Source organism: Mycteria americana, chromosome 13 (assembly GCF_035582795.1).
Source record: "Mycteria americana isolate JAX WOST 10 ecotype Jacksonville Zoo and Gardens chromosome 13, USCA_MyAme_1.0, whole genome shotgun sequence".
Classification (NCBI taxonomy): Eukaryota; Metazoa; Chordata; class Aves; order Ciconiiformes; family Ciconiidae; genus Mycteria; species Mycteria americana.
In genome coordinates this window covers 3,908,018-3,926,889 of record NC_134377.1, presented here as the reverse complement: position 1 = coordinate 3,926,889, position 18,872 = coordinate 3,908,018, and the positions used below count along the sequence as shown (strand labels likewise).

Sequence of the window (18,872 nt, the reverse complement as noted above, 5' to 3'; positions counted from 1 at the left end):
GTCAGGAAAAAATATTCACTTGCTTGGTATTTTGTAGGTTTAAATTTCTCTTGCGGATAGGGAATGGAAATTCCGCGGCTTTGACTGGAACAGTCAGCTTTTTCCCGCAACTGCTAAGGGCAGAGCTGCGGTTTGGAAGACCTGAGTTTGGGAGTGCGTTTGGGAGATCCTTCTCAGGCAGATGGTGCGCGATTCAAGCCAGTAGGCTTGGCAGAGGAAGAAGCACAGAAGTGTCTAACACTGGGGACAGGGATGTATACCTGTGCTGTGAGCAGAGAGCCTTTTGAATGAAAAGGGCTTGCACGTTCAGGCCAGGCCAGAATTAGAAGACCAAGGCAGGAGCAGCAGGCGAGGATTCCTCTCCTCTGTTCAGACTAGCCGATATACTAGTGTTTTCCTACGGAAGATCAAGTCCCGTGTTATTCAGACTTTTGGATTTGGAATTAACGTGGCCAGTGTCTCCTAACCTTTTGTACCAAGAGAGACGAACAAGCCTAGCTCAGCAGACAGCAAGCAGTGCCTTGCAGAGTGTTTTACGAGAACGAGGCTAATTTGGAAGCTTGGATTCAAAATCAAATTTGCTCTAAGCAAATTTGCCCTAAGAAAAGTTGTGAAGATACCGTTCACCTGTTGTGGAGGTAGAATATAGCCAGGACGTTTTGACGTGGACAAAAAATGTGGGTCCAGGATTTAATTTGGAGCCACAGGTAGTTCGTTATATATATCTCAGACTTCTGTCAAGATCATGGACAGACATTTTAAAACCATTTGTAGGAAATTAAATATTAAGGTAGATGTACTGTTCTGTCCTTAACATGAACCATTTTGTGCACGGTAGTGCAGTTCTTAGAAGGGAAAGGTCTCCTTCAGTTTTGCTTCCCCATTCTCCGTTGCCCTGGGCCAAAGTGAGATTCTCCTCTGCCTGCTGAATGAGGACTGCAGTGATAGCAGTATTTAACCAAACTGTTTCGTCTTACGAGGCCGCAGGGAGAAGTGCCTGATTCCGAGGTGCACATGGACATAGAAACTTGCACTGGTTTAGCCAAATCTGTTTGTAATCGGTTTCGTTAGAAGGTACTGCTTCTGCTTTTGCAGCGGAGGTAAGACCCTTATAATTTTAGCAAGATATAGAAACAAAGCAAATTCACAAATCGGATTAAACTGATTTAACAAGTGTTTCTGATTTAAGTAAATTGCTTTAGTAATGAGCTTAGCTAAATTAGTGTAATTTCTGCATGCCTACATGCTCTAAAACAGAAGCGTGATGGGTTTCTCATTCCTCATCACTGACAACTCATTGATTTTGGTGATTTGCTGTATGTTTTTATTGGGTGATGCCTCTCCTGGGCACATGAAAGTGTCTGACACAGGAGGCATTGCTGTTCCTGTACAACACAGGAGGGAGAACTGGTCCCATTCCGTATTTTTTTACCTACTGAAAATCATTCTAAGAGAGAAAAGGAAGGAATCTGGAATGAGCTAAATTCTGTCCTGGGTGTAACCCAGCTGTCTGCAACCAACAGCGGTGCTATCCTAGAATTAATTTGGCCAAAGGACTTATTTTAACAGGCAGGGGGAGAGAAGCTGATTAGTAGTCCACACTATACTGCTTTTTTAACTTGAAATATGAAGTTCCAATATGTGATGGGAGCTATCTTGGTGGAGTGCTGCTTTAAAAATTAATAAAGACTTTCCTCACAGCCGCATTATGCAGCGTTCTATATAGACTATGATCTCATAACCTCCTCCTCTGGCTTGCACACGCACCGTCTGCTGAAACCTAAGATGAGGTCTTTTTTTTTTTCATTTAGAGAGCACTCCCTGGTCTTCGCGGAGGCACAACTGTGAAGCTAATCAAAATCAATGACTTCTTGGCTGCTGTAAAAAAAAAAAAAAAACAAACCAGGAGCAAGAGAGAGGAACTGTGCTGGTTTCCTACCCAGTAGTATGGTACAGGACCCCCCACCATCTCGCACAGCTGTTGCAATACAGTAAGAACAGCACTAGGGGAGTATACAGCATGCTTTCTTTTCCAATACAAACATCAACCAGGGTTAAATCAGATATTTTAAAAAGGATAAAAACACCCCTTGTCAAAAAATGGAGGCATTCAAGAATAGCAATTGTACCAGAAAATGTAAGGCTTTGACAAATACATACCCTCTAGTAAGTAATTTGATTTATGTACAGTGAATGCTGGCTATAAAGTGCTGGTAAGCTGTTTCTCTAGCAAAGCTTGCTTGACCCAGCAACTAATAGATGGAAGTCTCCAAAACATAACCCTCGGTTCAGCTAAACCACCAATTTAGAGCTACAAAAGTGAAGCAAATCAGGATTAGAGCAGGATTTGGGATACCGGACCTGCTCTTGTTTACACTTGGGAAGCACCATAGGTTTGGTGGTTGTTTCATGAGAATAAGAGGCAGCATGTGTCTTTGAACATTTTTGCTGAATGTTGGGAACCACCAAGAGGAGATTGCTCCCCTGGGAGTTCTGGGGGGGCTGGGGTTTTTACAGAAAAGCCTGTCCGCAGTGGGGCAGGACTGAGGGAGATTAGCCAATCGCTTTGCCACTGAGGTTGATGACTGATTCAAGGGGCTTTCCCACGGTGAGGACGCTACGGTAAGGACAGAACTTTTTTTCCTTTCCCTTTGCTGTGCTGTTTCAGGGGAATTGCCTCTTTGGGAAAAAATGCCACAAGAAGCCTGCAGACTTCAGGCTGCCACAAGAAGGCTGCAGACCCAACTAGCCAGCATGGCAGGACAAGCAATGGCAGTGCAAACTGTACACACAGAAGCTGCAAGGGAAAATGGAATAATGCATACTCCGGGTGAGAAGTTCGTTCAACATTCAGAACTCAGGAGCTAATAGTTGTTAAAGGTGAGGAATATGTGGGAGAGCCCTCTCTCTTGCACTGAGAAATGTAAGCCAGCTCCTACGCCGGATGGGTTGTCACAAGGCTGCCTCTGCATACGTGGGGTGCACACGCGGGGTGAGGGAAGACTGTGTAGGGGTGGAGGGAGGACCTCCGGCAGGCTGTGTGTCCTGTATAGCAAAGTGACGCATCTAGTCTTCCTGATCAATTATTTTCTCTCCAAATTTGACTTGTGCAACACCGTACACACAATTTCACTTCCTCGTTTGAGTGATTTGCAGAAAGTATTTTTAAGACTATGCCCCATCCAGCAGTCACTAATGCAGCACTTGCAACACTGCTGAAATCAGCTGAGGCTCCTCCTTTTGCCAGAAGAATTCTTACTTATTTCAGTAGGAGGCTGAGCCAGGAAGGAGTACAGGATGCCGAGTATTACTGAGCATCAGGCCACCAATGGTAGGACAATGTTATATCGGTCCCTGTGGTTCTGAAGCCATCCAAACTCTATCAACAGACAAACTACGCTTAGCTACATGATCCCTCCCAACACCGCACATAATATGAAGCAGGGCAAGGTTACTCATTAGGAACAATTTGCTCTTTCAGCATAGCCCTTTCTGCTGTTTGTGAAGTGACTTGGATCAATAATACCCATGGATATGTGTGCACAGGCCCAAAACACATTGGTGAATATCTGATAAAGGGGGAATTTAGCTTTTAGATTGCTTAGAAACATTCCTCCTGCAGGAGTGAAAAATGCAACGTTTGACTGGGACACAGTGACCACTCAGCTTGTTCCTTGGCTGGGCGAGGGTTAGGAAGTATTTTTAAAAGACGAGGAGCCAAACTTCCTTTGGAAATTGCGTTAACATTCCTTTATGCCTTTGAAAATTCCCTCCTGCCATGAGAGGGACAATCTTCTGGTGCAAATATCTGAAGCTGGGAAAAATGTTTCTAAAAAACTGTGCATAATAATTACTGTAAATAGCATCTGGACGGTATCCTGAATCTGACAGGTAGTTTTGGCTACAAGAAAAAAAGCGCTCAGTACTAGACTGAAAAAAGCCCTTTGACTTTTAAGGACAAGTTCTCCTGTTATCCCCTACTCTATCGGTTCGTCTAGATATAGTTCTCTTCCCTGGTTCATGGGATTTGAGACTGCTTAAATCACCATCCAGGAGAATACCCAGCTCCGGGGCTGTAGGAGATTCTGCACTAGCAGACTTTGACACGTACACTGCAGTGAAAAGAGCTGGCGTGTCTTTGCCACCTCAGTGAATGCTGCTTCCCAAGCTCCGTAATCGTCAAAAGAAAAAGAACTGCCCCAAAGAAAATTAGTTTTATAAAGTTCTGGGCTAGATTATTTGTTTTGTCTTAATTTCTGCAGAGATTGAAAGAAAGAAAAAAATAGCACCTTCTCAACAAGTATTATTTTTTGCTATCTTGTGTATAAATATTAATAACCAAAATAGATTTCTCCTTGTCCCATGTTTCAGAACATCCTCTTGGGGAAACTGTAGCACCACAGAGAGGCAGTTTAGCCCCAGACAAATATTAAACATAGCACCAGAGAAACTAAAGTCGTAAGAAAAGCTTATCTCACCTGGTGCTATCGCGCTTAATATATACACACACAACTGTCTGTTGTCCAAGCTGCTAAGCACCTGTTCCCCCACCACCACGGCTAGGACATGCCCATTTTGCAGCAAGTTTGGTCTCTCAAGATATTACTTAACTCTGGACGTATAGATTATTTTTCATCCTGCTGCACTGGAAGGAACGTTTATGTTGCCATAAACAAGGTGCAGTGGAGAAAATGCTAGCATTACAGCAAGGACATCACTAATCTTTTGACTCAGACTGCAGGAGCACGAATGCTCAGACCACCATCATCTACAAGGAATGTTGCTTACGTTCTCAACAAGGCATGCACGTTTTAACGTATGCATACAGGAGGGTTTACATTCTTCTATATATAAGCATGTATGTGTCTCTGTTTTGCTGCTGGGCCCTTGAACAGCTCCTTCCGTGCAAATCCTTCTTCACGTTGCCCAAAGCACTTCCAACATCTTCCACTTCTTTCTTTATCTCCACTCTTCACAGCTGCTGCTCAGGCTCTGGATTCCCTGTCGGAAAAGGGGAAACAATTTTCTCCAAGGGCACAGGGTTTTCTCCAGCCTAAGAAAGCAAAAGAATTGTGTTTGGTTTTAATCATATTGATGCATTGGTTACAATAAAAGCTTCTTTTAAATTTATGCTTGAACCCTCCTGCTAAATTTACTGACAAGAAGAGGTACATAATTTATGGGGATGCTGGTTTTGTGGCTCAACACAAGAGATTACGCCTTTATCCCTGTGCTACTGCAGGATTTCTGGTGAGCTCTCATTTTGCAAGGCTCATTCTTTGGGGTGCTCCATCTTCATTTACATCACGTTAACAAAAATGTTAACTTTCAGGGAAGCCATTAATTTTGTTACAGGTAGGCAATGGGGTGCACTGAGTATCACAGGAGACTGGAAGAACTCACTCATTCCTGGTTCTGCCACTGATTAGATTTGTGGCCTTGGGCAAACCACTTCTTTCAGTTGCTGCTGTAAAATGAGGGCAGTAATGACTTATTTGCCTCATAGGTGGGCTGCAAGCCTTAATTAATAAAGTGCTCAGAGAAAGGCACCTATCTAAGTGCAAATTAGCAGGAGAGGTGCCCAAGGGGCATCTACTATGAAATTCCCATTTCCCGCATTTATACCTAGGTTTGTTGATACCGGCATTTGCTGGGGTAGATCCCATCATTCAGACTGTGTTGTCTAGTGTGCAGAGACTGTGACAGTGAGTGATCTTATAAAAACCTCAGTGGAGAAATCTCTGCTGGCCTTCTGGATGAGGTGATTTCACCCGGGTGGGAGAAAGGAGGGGGGAGTAGCTGACTATGCAACTGCATCAGCTATGAAGTCAGAGTGTAATTAGGGCTGGCAAACAGCTTTGGGGCAGATTCTGATGGGCATTACTCTGATGTAAACCCAGAATCACTTCCCTTTCTTCTGTAGTACTACCCTGTTTATGCCAGCAGGAAAGTTATCACGATTCAGTGGCACTGCCTCTGAGATGAACTGAAACCTCCACTGCGAGGAAAGTGGGCAAATTCTGGTGCTGCGATGGACCCTGAGTGACCTAGAACGTCTCTGGTTCAGCCTCAGAAGATGTAACCATATCTGCTTTATCCCGGTTACCGTCAGCTGCTCAGGCTGCTGCTGCGCGCAGGATGTGGCAATTACAACCCCTCCCTCCCTCAGTTTACAGTCTTGCTTTCTAGTTTTGAGGAATCTGAAGCAACAGTAAAAATAGCTTGAAGGACTAAAGCCAGAATGAATCATCTAGACTTGAAGCACATTTTCATTTGCCTTGCTGTGATCAAGGGTACCAGCTAGCCACACAGTTTCTGTGGCTTCTGTATCTGCATGCACACAGACTTTCACATACACTCCCACTTTCTGGAAGTACTGGAGGTATTTGAAAAGGTTTTTTGCAGAGCTACTTAGGTTTTTTTGGCATAAGGTAAATAGGAAAGGTGTTCACTACTTGAGAAAGTATGAGCATGATAATACTGGCTACACAAAACCAGCCAGCAGAGCACAGACCGTCAATAAAGAGCTGTCAATGAGTAGCCCAGAGGTTGAAATGCGTCGCCGTTCAGCCTCCTGGCCTGCATGCATGGGAGACAGCCCTTCCTGCAGCCCTGCGCTCCCACACCAGCCTGCCGGGACCTCAGCCTGCATTTGCACAACCGCACACGCAGGTCTAGGCCGATGCTGAGCACAGACAGCCAGCACCATGGCTTGCTCTAGACTTGTGAAACGGCACAAGGAGGAGATTCTGGGCACCTGCGTTTCCCACACAAGACGTCTTTATAGAGAGGTCTTCATAATTAACCACATCGGCACTGCTGGGGTGGGAAAGCAGGGCGCAACCTGAGCTGCGTGGGGGTACTGAGAAACAGGGCTGGCGATATAGAAGAAGAGCCTGTGATGCAGTTGCCTACACTCAAAGAGGTGAGGTATTTACTCAAGTTACGCTGGAATCAAGGCTTCAGGAGTTGATTAAAGGATTTCCTCCAAAGCAAAAACATTGAATCCTTATTTATTATTTCTCCTGTCGTAGCACTTCCAATTGCCATCTGCGAACCCTTGTCCTACTGTGCCATCTACGGCCTGCAACATCATCCTTGGTGTCATTATATTTTACAAACTGTTTCTCTGTGTCACTTAACATATCGAAAATCTATAAAAACCTGTAAAAGTTGATAAATCCTAGAACGTCTTGAACTCCGAGTGATAAATCTGCTATGGGGCAGGCAAAGAGTTCAGCACAACGTTTATGCACCTCACAAGCCCTATTCTAAGAGCTTAAATGGCTCTTAAGTTTTGCATCAGCCTCGTGCTGGCCTTCTGCATAAAGGTGAATTTCATGGAAAGAATAAAAGAGAACCCCAGAATCCTGGCCTTCAGCCCATCTTTCAATAAAACAATTTTGAATATCTAGGCTGTGTTAAAGCCATTTCTGGGTGCATATTGGCTGCATTGCCAGTATCTGACTCATTAATGGAATATACTTTGAGCCAAATTCTGATCTCATTTACAGCACTGTAAATCCAGGGCAACCCAATTGACTTCAGTGGAGTTACTCCAAATTTCCCACAATAGGCACTCAGCAGATAGATCAAAATTTGGGACTTCAGGTCTGAAAAAGGCTGAGGAAAGCCAAACAACATCCCATTTGCAATACTGGGGTGGATAGTAAGTTGGAAAGAGTGCCAGCATATCCCCTCTGCAGAGCTGCTGAAAAATTGTTTCTTTACGTGTCATTCTTATAGTGTTGAAACTTTTGGGGAGGATTGTCCACTCCTAGCAAAATTTTTCATTTACTTACAAAAAAAAGGAATTCCAGCTGACTTCCTATATGAAAAATGTGGTGTCTGTTGAAAACGTGGATCGAAGTGATAAAAAAATCACTTGCTTTGAAATTTTTCATGGGAACCAACATTCCCTTTGGTGATGTAGCCCTCTCTTCCTGGTCATTTAGGGAGAGGCAGATTCTGCTCAGAAAGTTGCTCTTATTCATTGCACCTATTAAGCAATAAGGTTGGGAGACAACAAATCACGTTGGCTGGTATTTGCAAGACCATCTCAGCCAGCCTCGACACATCCCATTGCTTTTGACAGATACATGCATCTCAACTTCTGAATTACTTTGAACTCTCCAGCCTTAAATCCTACAGTTTTATCACACAGCTTGCTAAGCCGGTGTTTACCAAAAACAAGCAAGCTGCTCTTCTCTGGGATGCTGAGTCGGATGGGCATGAAATGACACGGGTAGGGGGTCTCTAGTCTCATCTCAGCATTTCTTTGACTAATCTTTATTCAGAGACGGGACGCAAAGCCATGCTTGGGTACCACCTGCATAAAGCCATAGGAGAATCTGAGCTCATGTCCCCTAAAGCAGTTGGCAAAAGGAGTTCTGCTCACGGCTAACGTGTCAGCATGTAACTTCTTGATTTAAATGGATTACACAGGCAATTCAGTTGGCACATGTTCCACTCCTAATGAACAAAATAACAGTTATTGATATATTTAAAGAAAAAAAATATTCAAGGGCTTGGATTGCTACAGGAAAGCTTGAGGCAGGGACAAAACAAGGCACTCTTGCTTCCTTCCTCACGCAGCAGCAGGTTAATGAGAAAACAAGGGCTGGGCATGAGCCCTGTCAAATTCCCAAGCAGCCTGCATCCATGTACACTCACACTTCATTAGCATCTCTGTGGGAGATGGAAGGGTAACTTGGAAGACCAAAAAACAATTAGGAGGGGGTTTGAGAGTTAAGACAAAAGAAGCGTAGAACTACTAGGGAAGAACTCGGAAGAATAGTGTGTCAGGGACATCTTAGCACAGGAAGATCAAGGAACCCAGACGGGGTAAAGAAATATGTTGGGGCTCCAATCTTTCCACACGGAAGTGGCCTGCTTGGCCATAGTCCATTTGCAGAAAGAGGCATTGCTGGGCTGCTGTTTATTTCTGAAAACTCTGCTGCTGGTTTATCATGAAAGTTAATGTTGAAGGTTTTCCTCGTGCAACTCAACTGTCAAGCTGGGGCAAGTGGGGGCCTTTGGCATTTTTGAGTAGGATGCTTGCGACTAGGAAGAGCAGCCTCCTTCTTGCTTAGTTATCCAGGAGGATAAACAACAGCGCTTACCTTTTTGTGTCAGGGATGCATACGGGGTGCAACACGCTGAATGTTTGTCCTCGTGCAAAACTGCAGCTCACTGCTGAGCTAGTCGGCTTAGTCCTGCGCTAGCTGTACTGCCTCTGGTCCTTAATTTTCTTTGCACTCCTGCACAGCTCAGTGTGACATCTCCAGAAAGCTTATCAACCCAATTTTAATACAGATAATTAACTGCACTGAGACTTTGGACAGAGTGGCTCTGCATGAACCTCGCAGCAAACAGTGGGGGGAATTACTGGCAACACAGTGGGCATAGAACCAGGCTGGCGAAGCTGGCAGGGACAAGTAGGGTTTGATTTTAATACACTGCCACTTCTGAACTAATAGAGCGAAATACAAGTGACATTGTATGCCAAACTGGCACATGACAACTATACTTCATGCCCTGGCTGGATATTTCAAGGTGATGTCAGATTATATATTATAAAACTGCCATTTGCAAAGCATTCATCCCCAAATCCCAAGCATGGGCCACAGATACAAGAAGCTGGCCACATACAGTGGCCCTAATCCTGCTTTCACTGGCATCACATGGGGGCTGTGAGAGCAGGAGAAGTTCCCTGGTACACAGGATTATTCCCTGAGCTGCACTGTTGTGTAAAGCCACAAGGACCCAAGGGAACAACTACCAACCTTCTTCCTCAGAAACAGTACGTACACTCACGGCAGCCAATGCAAAACACTATTACCACTTGAACAAGCAGGAGGGGAACTCAAGTAGTAAGCCAAGCTGAAACTGGCCTTTTCCTCTAACTTCTCTCTTCCTTCTGCAACCACTAGATCACAAGACAAATGCTGACTTTGCAGCACATTACAAGTTACTCTCCTCTTATGAGCTGTTCCATGAAAACCCAAGATCACAAGTACTCAGAGCCTGGACTTTCCATCTCGTTGCAGAACAATATTATCACTGCAGAGTGTCTCTGAGGACAGCAGAAAAACACGTAATTTGTTCAGAAATACTCCGCTGAGTTAATAAAACACTGCTGTCTTACCACATCTCTAAGTCTAACCCAGCTCACTGCACTATCACTTGGGCTGAGATACTGCAGATAATCAGATACCTCAACTGGTGTGAGCAAATTACTATTCAGGAAGAATAGAAAAGATTCTTAATGGCAAAAATAACCCAGAAACTGAGGTGTAGATGATATATTTAATTATTCTGGGGTTGCATTGTATTTTCATCTGCAGCTTGGTCACTTGTGCCTTAGAAGCTTGCCAGGAGTTGGACAGGCCAGTCCGCTGTGCATAGGGGCAAGCAGGAGACTGCTACTAGCTTGTTATTCTCCCACATCTGGCCTCTTTATCCCTGAAACTGCTTCATATCACACGCAAGGATCTTTTTTTCAGAGACTTACATTTGTATTTGTGTCCACGAAGCCCCAAAGCATTTGGAGGCAGCTCAGCACGTCCTGTCTGTGGCAGCCTTTGAAGCTGTGAGGAAGGTCTGTGCATGCCGAAGGAGCTCGCCTCAGTTGTGTTGAGTACAATGCTTTGCTTTTCTATAGCGTCTTTATCAAAGCAATTTATAAGCAACTGGTTATTATTGGACCTGAAGTGCAGAAAGCCAGATGGAGGTGAGGGCTCCACAGAGTCAACAGCAGAAGAGATTAGGAAAAAAAATAATATCTGCCTAACCAAAGCTATGCAAAACTTCACAAAAACTAAAAAATCCAAACAGCTTTGGCCTCGTGGGATTGCCAGGAAGTCTGGGCTGAGTGTGTGCACGGATCCACGGGGCCAGCGAACAGGCTCTCTCTGCCAGCCCTTCTCACCTGTCACCTTCTCTACATGGCATAAAGTCCCAGACTGGGCAGGGAGGAATTTCCCTGGGCTTGTTAGAAATAAAAGGACACTTGAGACACTCAATAAGGGAGATCACTGCAGTCCCTGTTGGATTTCAACCTTTTTTGAGCTCAGAGAGGCGAGCAAGTCAGACGGGTGGGTTTGCTTCCAAACACTAGAATCAAATTTGCCACAAACTGATGGGAAAGGAAAGAAGATCTCCAAGTTCTGCTCCTGATGACAGTCCCACGTCTCTAACCCCTGCCCCATGCCACTGACACTCTCCGAGGGCTTTGCTGGGCACAGCTCTGCAGACACCATCCTGGATGATTCTATAGAAGTTGAGGCTTTGATTCATCAAAAAACCTAGTTTTGTTCTGGTTTTGTTTTCAAGAAAGCTTTACAAAGATAACCAGCTGAACCTGCTGACAGACACAGCAGTTGTGGCTCAGACAGACAGACGACAACAATGCCCCCCATACACCAGGGCATACACACACGCGCGCAGTGCAAACACACATACCTGCTGGAAAACCTTACTTTTAAACTCTCTCGAAAACCATACTTTTTCCCACACTGTACATAGGTATCTAACTGTACTTCATGCACCTAAAAAGCATGCAAGACATTTTGCAATATAAGACCTGATTCCTGACAGCCAAGGTCTGACCCAAGCGTTGCAAACAGCCCAGTTAAGCTGAACTTGTATGAGGTCAGCCCAGTACTGGTGGCATTTTTCAAATGCTTTATTTTAAGCTCTTGTCTAAACCCTATCTGAGCTGGTGGGATATAAGTGCATGCTGAAAGTTCTGACATACACTTAGGGTCTTTCCTGAACAGAGACAGACATTGGGGGACATTCACAGATATAATTTAAAGCACCCAAAATAGGAGCCCTTGCTCCTCACGGCTGTGGGGAGAAATCCATGTCCCAAAGAGCACTTCAGAGCATGCAAAAATCCCTGAGGTGACCCAACATATGCTCAGTATCCCCGCATGCTCCTAGGGCTGAGGGTGCAAAGCTGTCCCCACCAGCCCAGGAGGTGTCACCAGGATGACGAGTGTTACAGGACCAGGTAAGTCCCATTTCCCTGCTGCTATTTTGCTCGGTGGCTCTGGAGCGCAGTGGGGGCTCTAGGAACCAGCAGTAACTGGGCTTGGATGCTTTTCCCTGGCTGGTGACTTGGGACCCCCCTTGGGGAAAGCCTCTGGCACTGGGCAAGACATTATCCAAAACACAGTGCCAAGCACAGCCAGCCAAAGTGCCAGGCTGCCCTGCTGGATGGTCCTGTGGGGACATCCCACCACCCAGGGACCTTAGTGATGGGTGTCCCACAGCACCCATGGGTCTAAAGCCCACCGGGGGAGGGCAGGACACAGGGGAAGTTCCTCCACTCACAAGAGGGCTGGAGGCTTGGCAGGCATGGGTGTGCAGGGCAAGCATCCTCCATCTCCCAGGGCCGGCAGTCAGGGCAACACGGGACCTGCTCCAATTCCCCCCAGCTGCCCTGCGCTGCTGCCGCTGGCCCACTGGGGCCACAGGCTCACTCAGTGCAGGCATGAAGCTGAAACTGCCCCATGAGAGCATAGATGACCCGGGTGGAGGGGAGGCACAGGGCTGGAAGCCGTGAAAGTTTGGGGAAGGGGAAAGGGGGCGTTTGAGGAGTCCTGGGAAAGGAGGAGAAGAGAAGGAGGGGAGAGAGAGAGGAGAGAGGAGAGAGGAGAGAGGAGAGAGGGGAGAGGGGAGAAGGGAGAAGGGAGAAGGGAGAAGGGAGAAGGGAGAAGGGAGAGGAGAGGAGAGGAGAGGAGAGGAGAGGAGAGGAGAGGAGAGGAGAGGAGAGGAGAGGAGAGGAGAGGAGAGGAGAGGAGAGGAGAGGAGAGGAGAGGAGAGGAGAGGAGAGGAGAGGTCGGTGTGATGTTAGCACCGGTACCCGCAGCCCGGGGCTCCGTGCGCTGCCGCGGCCGCGATCAGCCGCCGCAGCCCGGCGCGCCGGTGGGTACCGCGGACAGCGCGCTCCGCCGGCCCGGGCCCCCCCTGCCGGCCCCGGCCCCTACCGAGCCGCGCCCCCGGGACGGACCCTGCCGGGACGGACCCTGCCGCGCCGGACCACCCCATGCCGGGCCGGGCCGCAGCGTACCGGGCCGCGGCGTACCGTGCTGTACCGACCCCGGCCCTGTCGAGCCGCCCCGGGCGGCACCGTACCCTGCCGCGCCCGGTCACGCCGTCCCGTCCCGTGCCGTGCCGTCCCGTGCCGAGCCCCGCCGGCCGCCCAGCCGCCCCCGCCCCGTCCCCCGGCGCGGTGCCGACCTGTTGCGCGTCCCGCCTGCTCCCCGCTCCGGCCAGCGCCCCTCTCGCCTAGAGGCTCCTCCTGCGGATCAGCCAGGCCAGCGCGGCCGCGGGCGTGAGGGCGCACAGCAGGCACACCACGGCGGCCAGGCGGCGGCCGGCCGAGGGGCCGCGGCCCCGCGCCTTGCGCCGCGCCGCCCGCTGCTCCAGCTCATCGCCCAGGCGGCGCAGGCGGGCGGCGACCAGGCGGGCGGCGGCCGAGGGCCGGGCGGCGCGGCCGGGGCTGCAGGGGCAGGGCGCGGGGGGGCCGCCGTGCAGCGCGCAGGGGCACATGGCTGCGCCGCCGCTCGCCGCCGAGTGCCGCGGCGTGTGCGGGCGGGCGGGCGGGCCGGGGCGGCGGCGGGCGGGGGACGGGGGGGTTACATCATCCCCCGCGGGGCGGCGCTCGGCCGCGGGGAGCGGGCGGGGGGGGGGGACGGGGACAGCGGGGAGCGGGGGAGCTTGAGGTGGGGGGCCAGCGTGCGGGGAGCGGCGGGGAGAGCGTGGGGCTGGAGGGGACGGGGGGGGGAGTTGAGGGGCGGGGTGGGCGGGGGGACGGGGGGAATTGAGGGGCAGGGTGGGAGGAGGGGACTCGGGGGGAACGGAGGGAGCGGCGTCTGTGTGGTGGGACAATTTGTTATCTGGGGATGGGGGGGAGTTTGATGGGACAGCACAGGGATGGAGGGACAGTGTGGGGATGCAGGCGACAGTGTGGGATGGAGGGGACGGCGTGGAGATGCAGCGGGGCAGTGAGGGGATTACGTGGAGCTGGAGGGGATTTCATCACCCAAAGCGTCACCGATTCTGATCACATTTCGGGTGGCCGAGGCAGGAGTGCGCAGCCCCCAGGCACTCGCCCAGGGGGATGCGGAGCCCCCCCAGCCATAAGTGCCAGTAGGGCTGGGACCCCCAGGCAGGACTCCCCATCGCACATCAGCCCTGGGATGGCAGCGGGGGCTCCCTGCAGCTCCCCGTGGGGCAGGAACCACCCCAAACTGGCCCATTTCTTTTCCGCCTGGCAGGGAGGCTGCTGCCACCTCCTTAGCAGATCACCCTGGCATTGCGAAGGGGTCTAAGGAGACCCTCCTGGGGCTCGCCTTCTTCCCAACCCGTCTGCCCGCCTGGAGCAGCCCTGCATCCCGCCGCAAGGGAAGCTCCTGCTCCGCAGCCCCTCCGTTTGCAGGGCTCACCACGGTCAGCGTATGCACCCCAGGGAGATCCTCCTCCAAGTTCAAATGATTGTTTTGTAGGGAGAACAAATCTTTTGCAGGGTTCCTACATACAGGAATTCCTCCTCAAAATGAGGTAGTTCAGGTTTTTCCTGGAATCCAAAATGCCTGGTTGTGTTCTTTAAGTTGGGTTTTGTAAACTGCACAGGCAGCAACAAGCTGCAAAGGAGAAAAACCAGCCAGTGGCCGCTGAGGATGGCCGAACAGCAGCAGCCGGAGGTGGACACGAGGGTGGAGGTACACAGGCACAAGCTGCTGCCGAGAGCAAGGGCCACGCGTTTTAGCATGTTCACCAGTGCCCAGTGAGGACCAGCTGTTTGACTTAAACGTGGACAAGTATTGCTTACCTGTTTAAGTTTCCCAAGCCCTCCAGAAAGTTATGCTGAAGACTTAAATACTTGTGGCCTTTCCACTCCTCTGGGCAGCTGGACTGGCTGAAGCAATAGCAGCTCCGTGGCCGTGTTTCTGTGGTTGGCTTTCATCGTTTGAAAGGCAGCCTTTAAGCAACAAGGTGGGTTGATACCGGAGGGGTGCGGAGCAAACGTCATCTCCTCCCCAAAGCGCCATGAAAGTGGCAGCTCTTCAGGGGATGTGGGCATGATTCAGTGCGCGCTGAGCAGCGCAGCACATCCTCCCCAGGAGGTGTAACGGACATGGTGCGGGGCAGGACCACCCCTGCCCGCAGGCTCCGGTTCGGACTTGGCCAACAAAACGGGTGGAAGAAATGGGCCGACCTGTGCCTGTCACCCGGTGGCAGAGCAACACATCTCTGTGCCTCCGCTGTGGGCAGTGACCCACTCAGTGGTGTCTCTTCTGCTTTTCTGGGAGCTGCTTTTCCCCCGGGGGGCCACACGGGTGGCCCTGGCTGGGGGGCAGCTGAGGGCTTCCCATTAGAGCCCAGGCCCAGGGCACCTGCACAGGACACTGCCCTCGCCCCAGCCCTCGCTCAGCCGCCAGCAGCTTTCCAAGGCCGGGCCGCGGCTGCTGGGCCAGCAGCCCCTAGGCCTCCAGGCCGCCCCTCGTGTGCTCGACGGGCGCGGGCAGCCCCAGCAGAGACACCCGCCTCGGGCCCACAAAATGGCGGCCGGCGGCCCCCGTCAGCCGGGCCCCGGCCCGCCCCGGCGGCGGTAGGAACCTTCGCGCGGCGGAACGCGCGGGCGAGGGGGGCGGTTTCCGGGCCGGGCCGGCGGGAGGCTGGGCCGGGCCCGGCCCCGCCGCCATGGCCGAGGGCTCGGCGGAGCTGGAGCTGTTCCGCCGCCGCTGGCGGGAGGAGCTGGCGGGGGGCGCGAAGCGGCGGCGGCGGGAGGCGGCAGCGGAGCCCGCGGCGGGTCCCGGGAGCCGCCGCAGCGCGGAGTCGAGCGAGCCGGGCTACCTGGCGCTGGCCCGCGGCCTGCTGGACGGCGGCGCCCCGGCCTGCCGCAGCCCCTCGCCCGCCCGCCCCGCCGAGGAGCCCGCGGGGGACGGAGACGGCGACGACCTGCTGGGGCAGCTCATCCGGGACCTGGTAGGGCTGCGCGGCCCTGGGGCTGCGCTGGGCTGGCGCCCCGCCTGTGGCGGCCCTGGCGCCGCGTCTCGGGGTGGGAGCGGGGCCGAGGCGTGGAAGGGGTCGCGCGGGTGGGAGCCGTGGGGGTTATGGCGCGGGTCGTGGCGGGGCCGCTGTAGCGGGAGCAGCGAGCAGGGCCCGCCTGCGCCTCCTCTCGGGGATGGGGTGAGAAAGGGGGACGCTGACTTTTGGGTTCCTGTGGGCTTGTTTGTAACCTCAGCTTCTGAATAGGTTTTGTCTTACAAGGGTTGAACCCTCCCAAATCTGCTTTTCTTCCTGTGAGACGGTGGGGCTTTTCTCTTAGGAAAGATTTTGTTGCATATTCAGGCTGTTTGATGCAGGTGCAGTAATTAAGGATATCCTGCTTTGTGCACAGCAGTGTAGTAAAAAAACAAGTATTAATCTTTAAATAAAAGAGTTAGTTAATTTGGAAATAGTCTTAAATACAGTTCTGAACCAGATAGAAGTTATTTTGGTAAATCCTCTAAATGCAATAGAGATTTTATTTACAGCGTAGGAAAACTAGGGGGGAAACCCATTTTCTTGCTTCTCACTAACCTAACTGTGACTAATTACTCTTTGCTTAAAAAAATTAAAAGGAACAGATTAAATTTCTGTCTGCAAGGCACAAATTAATCCATTTACAGAATTAGTGCTCCATTAGCCCACAGGAGCCCGAGTCTGTCTCAGAGGGGATGGCAGTATTTGATTTTTGGATTCATTCCAGTAGACTTTTAGACAGGCTGGTGCTGACTTAACATTACTGCTTCGTTTGCAGCGGTGAGCACTGTGCTAACGACAAGCTGTGTGAATTTTTGGGGTGTAGGAAGGGAAGACCTTGATCTGTCTCTAATGTTAAGGATGCATTAGAATGGAATTAGTATGAGCCGTTGCTTGTGCTTTGTCGCAAGCTCGTGCTTACAGTTTGACTGTAAATACTCTTGCAGATTAGTTTAAAAAAAAAAAAAAAAAAATCTGTGTAAGCTGTTTTTTCTTCTCCCGCCCCCCTTTTTCATGAGAGAGCTGTCAGTCTTGACTGTTGTGTCTGTACCGGTCTGTCTGTAGGCAGTCTGTCCTTCTGATGATATCTTTGGATACATGCAGACAGACCGGGTTTTGCCGGTTGGACGTGAGTCAACTACAATTTGGAAGCGGTCTGTTCATAGTGGTGCTGTGCCTGAGCTCATAAGCCTAGAGCTAGTAAGCCTTGCCGAATGGCTCATCTTATTTGTTTGGGCAGCGCGTTGCTCTAAAATGGTTATGCGGCTCCTGGATCCGAGCTGGTTCACATCTGGCCAGCTTGAGGTCTGTCTGCATGTGGCCATGGAGATGTGTTCTTAGAGTTCCTTTTATATTTTTCTTTGGTGTTCCCTTTGGAAATAGATGCGATTTATATCACATGAAAGCAAACAATCTTCTTGCAAATCCACAGCAGGGAGTGGAGCCAGTGATCCTCATGCAGAGGGAAAGGAGAGGAGAGGAAAGGGAGCTGTTTGCGCAGAAAAATTGTGGACAAGGAGGGAGGCTGGCCACAGGTCTAGTTTAAGTAACTTCAGCACAAGTGCGAGGTTCCAGTGTTTATAAACTGGTGCTGTTTTGCTAAAAAGACCTAATGGGAACATTGCCCATATTTGTGCTGTCTAAACGCTTACCTAGTGTAGAATACCTTTTGCATTAAAAACTTTCGCACAACTATATTATACAGTAGTTTTTCCTTGTAACTGTACTTTAAACACCCCCAGCGTTGCCTATTTTTGCCACTTCATTGGCACTGCAAAGCGTCCAGGTTTAAATGAGCAGGGAGTAGTTGTAGAAGAGACCTACAAAGAAACAAAGGTATTGGGGCTAGAGAGGTGCTAAGAGGCGGGGGATGATCCTGATTTGGGATCTGACTTTCTGACAGCGAACAATGGAGATAGGTTTTTCACTGAGCAGCTGATTTTGTGCATGGGGATTGATGGAGAGTGATCAGGTGTTGGGGAACACCTGGGGGGTACAGAAACCAGGAAAAAACACTAGAGAGCAAAACTTCAAAATGGGTGATGTAGAAATGGTCAGAATGGGCTGATTTTGCTCTCTATTATATAGTATAAAAATTTGGAATATCCAGACAGAAGTGAGGGAGAGGACAAATCTTGATGTGATAACTGCAGGAAGAAGATTTAATAATTATGTAGTTAAAATAAAAAACAACCCACTAGGAAAAATATACGTGCACCATTCAGCTGTTAGGTGATGGATTATTTGGTTTTACATTTTTATTTGAGATACTTAATCAGTTAAAGCAGCAACTCTTTCAGCATATTTCTTATTAAAAAGACATTTTAATGTTACTAATGAAAGACAGAAACAAACTGTAATGTCTTCTCCATTCAGTTTTATATCAAAACAGTAATTAATTTTCCATCATCTGTGTTTGAAATCTTGTAAGTGAAATTAATAATGGGCATATGTCTTCAAAGTGCTTACTTTGTTTGGTCTTTTTGACGCTGAAACCTTAAAGAAACTTTTCTACTGGAACTTGTGTCTTGCCTTTCTGTGCCATCTAACCATAGATAAGCCTTATCACAGAATCACAGAATCGTATAGGTTGGAAAAGACCTTTAAGATCATCGAGTCCAACCATAAACCTAACACTGCCAAGCCCACCACTACACCATGTCCCTAAGCACCTCATCCAAACAGCTTTTAAATACCTCCAGGGATGGGGACTCAACCACTTCCCTGGGCAGCCTGGTCCAATGCTTGATAACCCTCTCGGTGAAGAAATATTTCCTAATATCCAGTCTAAACCTCCCCTGGCACAACTTGAGGCCATTTCCTCTTGTCCTTTT

General features: G+C 49.7%; 2 protein-coding genes across 3 annotated transcripts in view; one reads left to right on the top strand and one right to left on the bottom strand.

Moving 5' to 3' along the window:
• Positions 1 to 2,737: 2,737 nt before the first annotated feature.
• Positions 2,738 to 13,560, bottom strand: HRK (harakiri, BCL2 interacting protein). 2 transcript variants are annotated; one of them, XM_075516663.1, is made up of 2 exons: positions 13,249 to 13,560; positions 2,738 to 5,053 (listed from the first exon to the last, which is right to left on the bottom strand). In XM_075516663.1, the coding sequence occupies exon 1, from the start codon at positions 13,558 to 13,560 to the stop codon at positions 13,297 to 13,299; it is 264 nt and encodes an 87-aa protein (XP_075372778.1). In that variant the 3' UTR covers positions 2,738 to 5,053; positions 13,249 to 13,296. The 2 variants fall into 2 exon arrangements, with proteins under 2 accessions (XP_075372778.1, XP_075372779.1); XM_075516664.1 differs by having other exon boundaries at positions 2,738 to 5,001.
• Positions 13,561 to 15,652: 2,092 nt separating this feature from the next.
• FBXW8 (F-box and WD repeat domain containing 8) overlaps positions 15,653 to 18,872 on the top strand; it is a 52,621-nt gene continuing 49,401 nt past the window's right edge. The window contains exon 1 of the mRNA XM_075515782.1: positions 15,653 to 15,999. Within this exon, the coding sequence (XP_075371897.1) occupies positions 15,715 to 15,999 (285 nt within the window). The 5' untranslated portion in view covers positions 15,653 to 15,714. The remainder of the gene's footprint in view (positions 16,000 to 18,872) is intronic.

Bases quoted from the DNA above. Each gene is read 5' to 3' on its own strand.
- HRK (XM_075516663.1), bottom strand. From the start codon at position 13,560: ATGTGCCCCTGCGCGCTGCACGGCGGCCCCCCCGCGCCCTGCCCCTGC.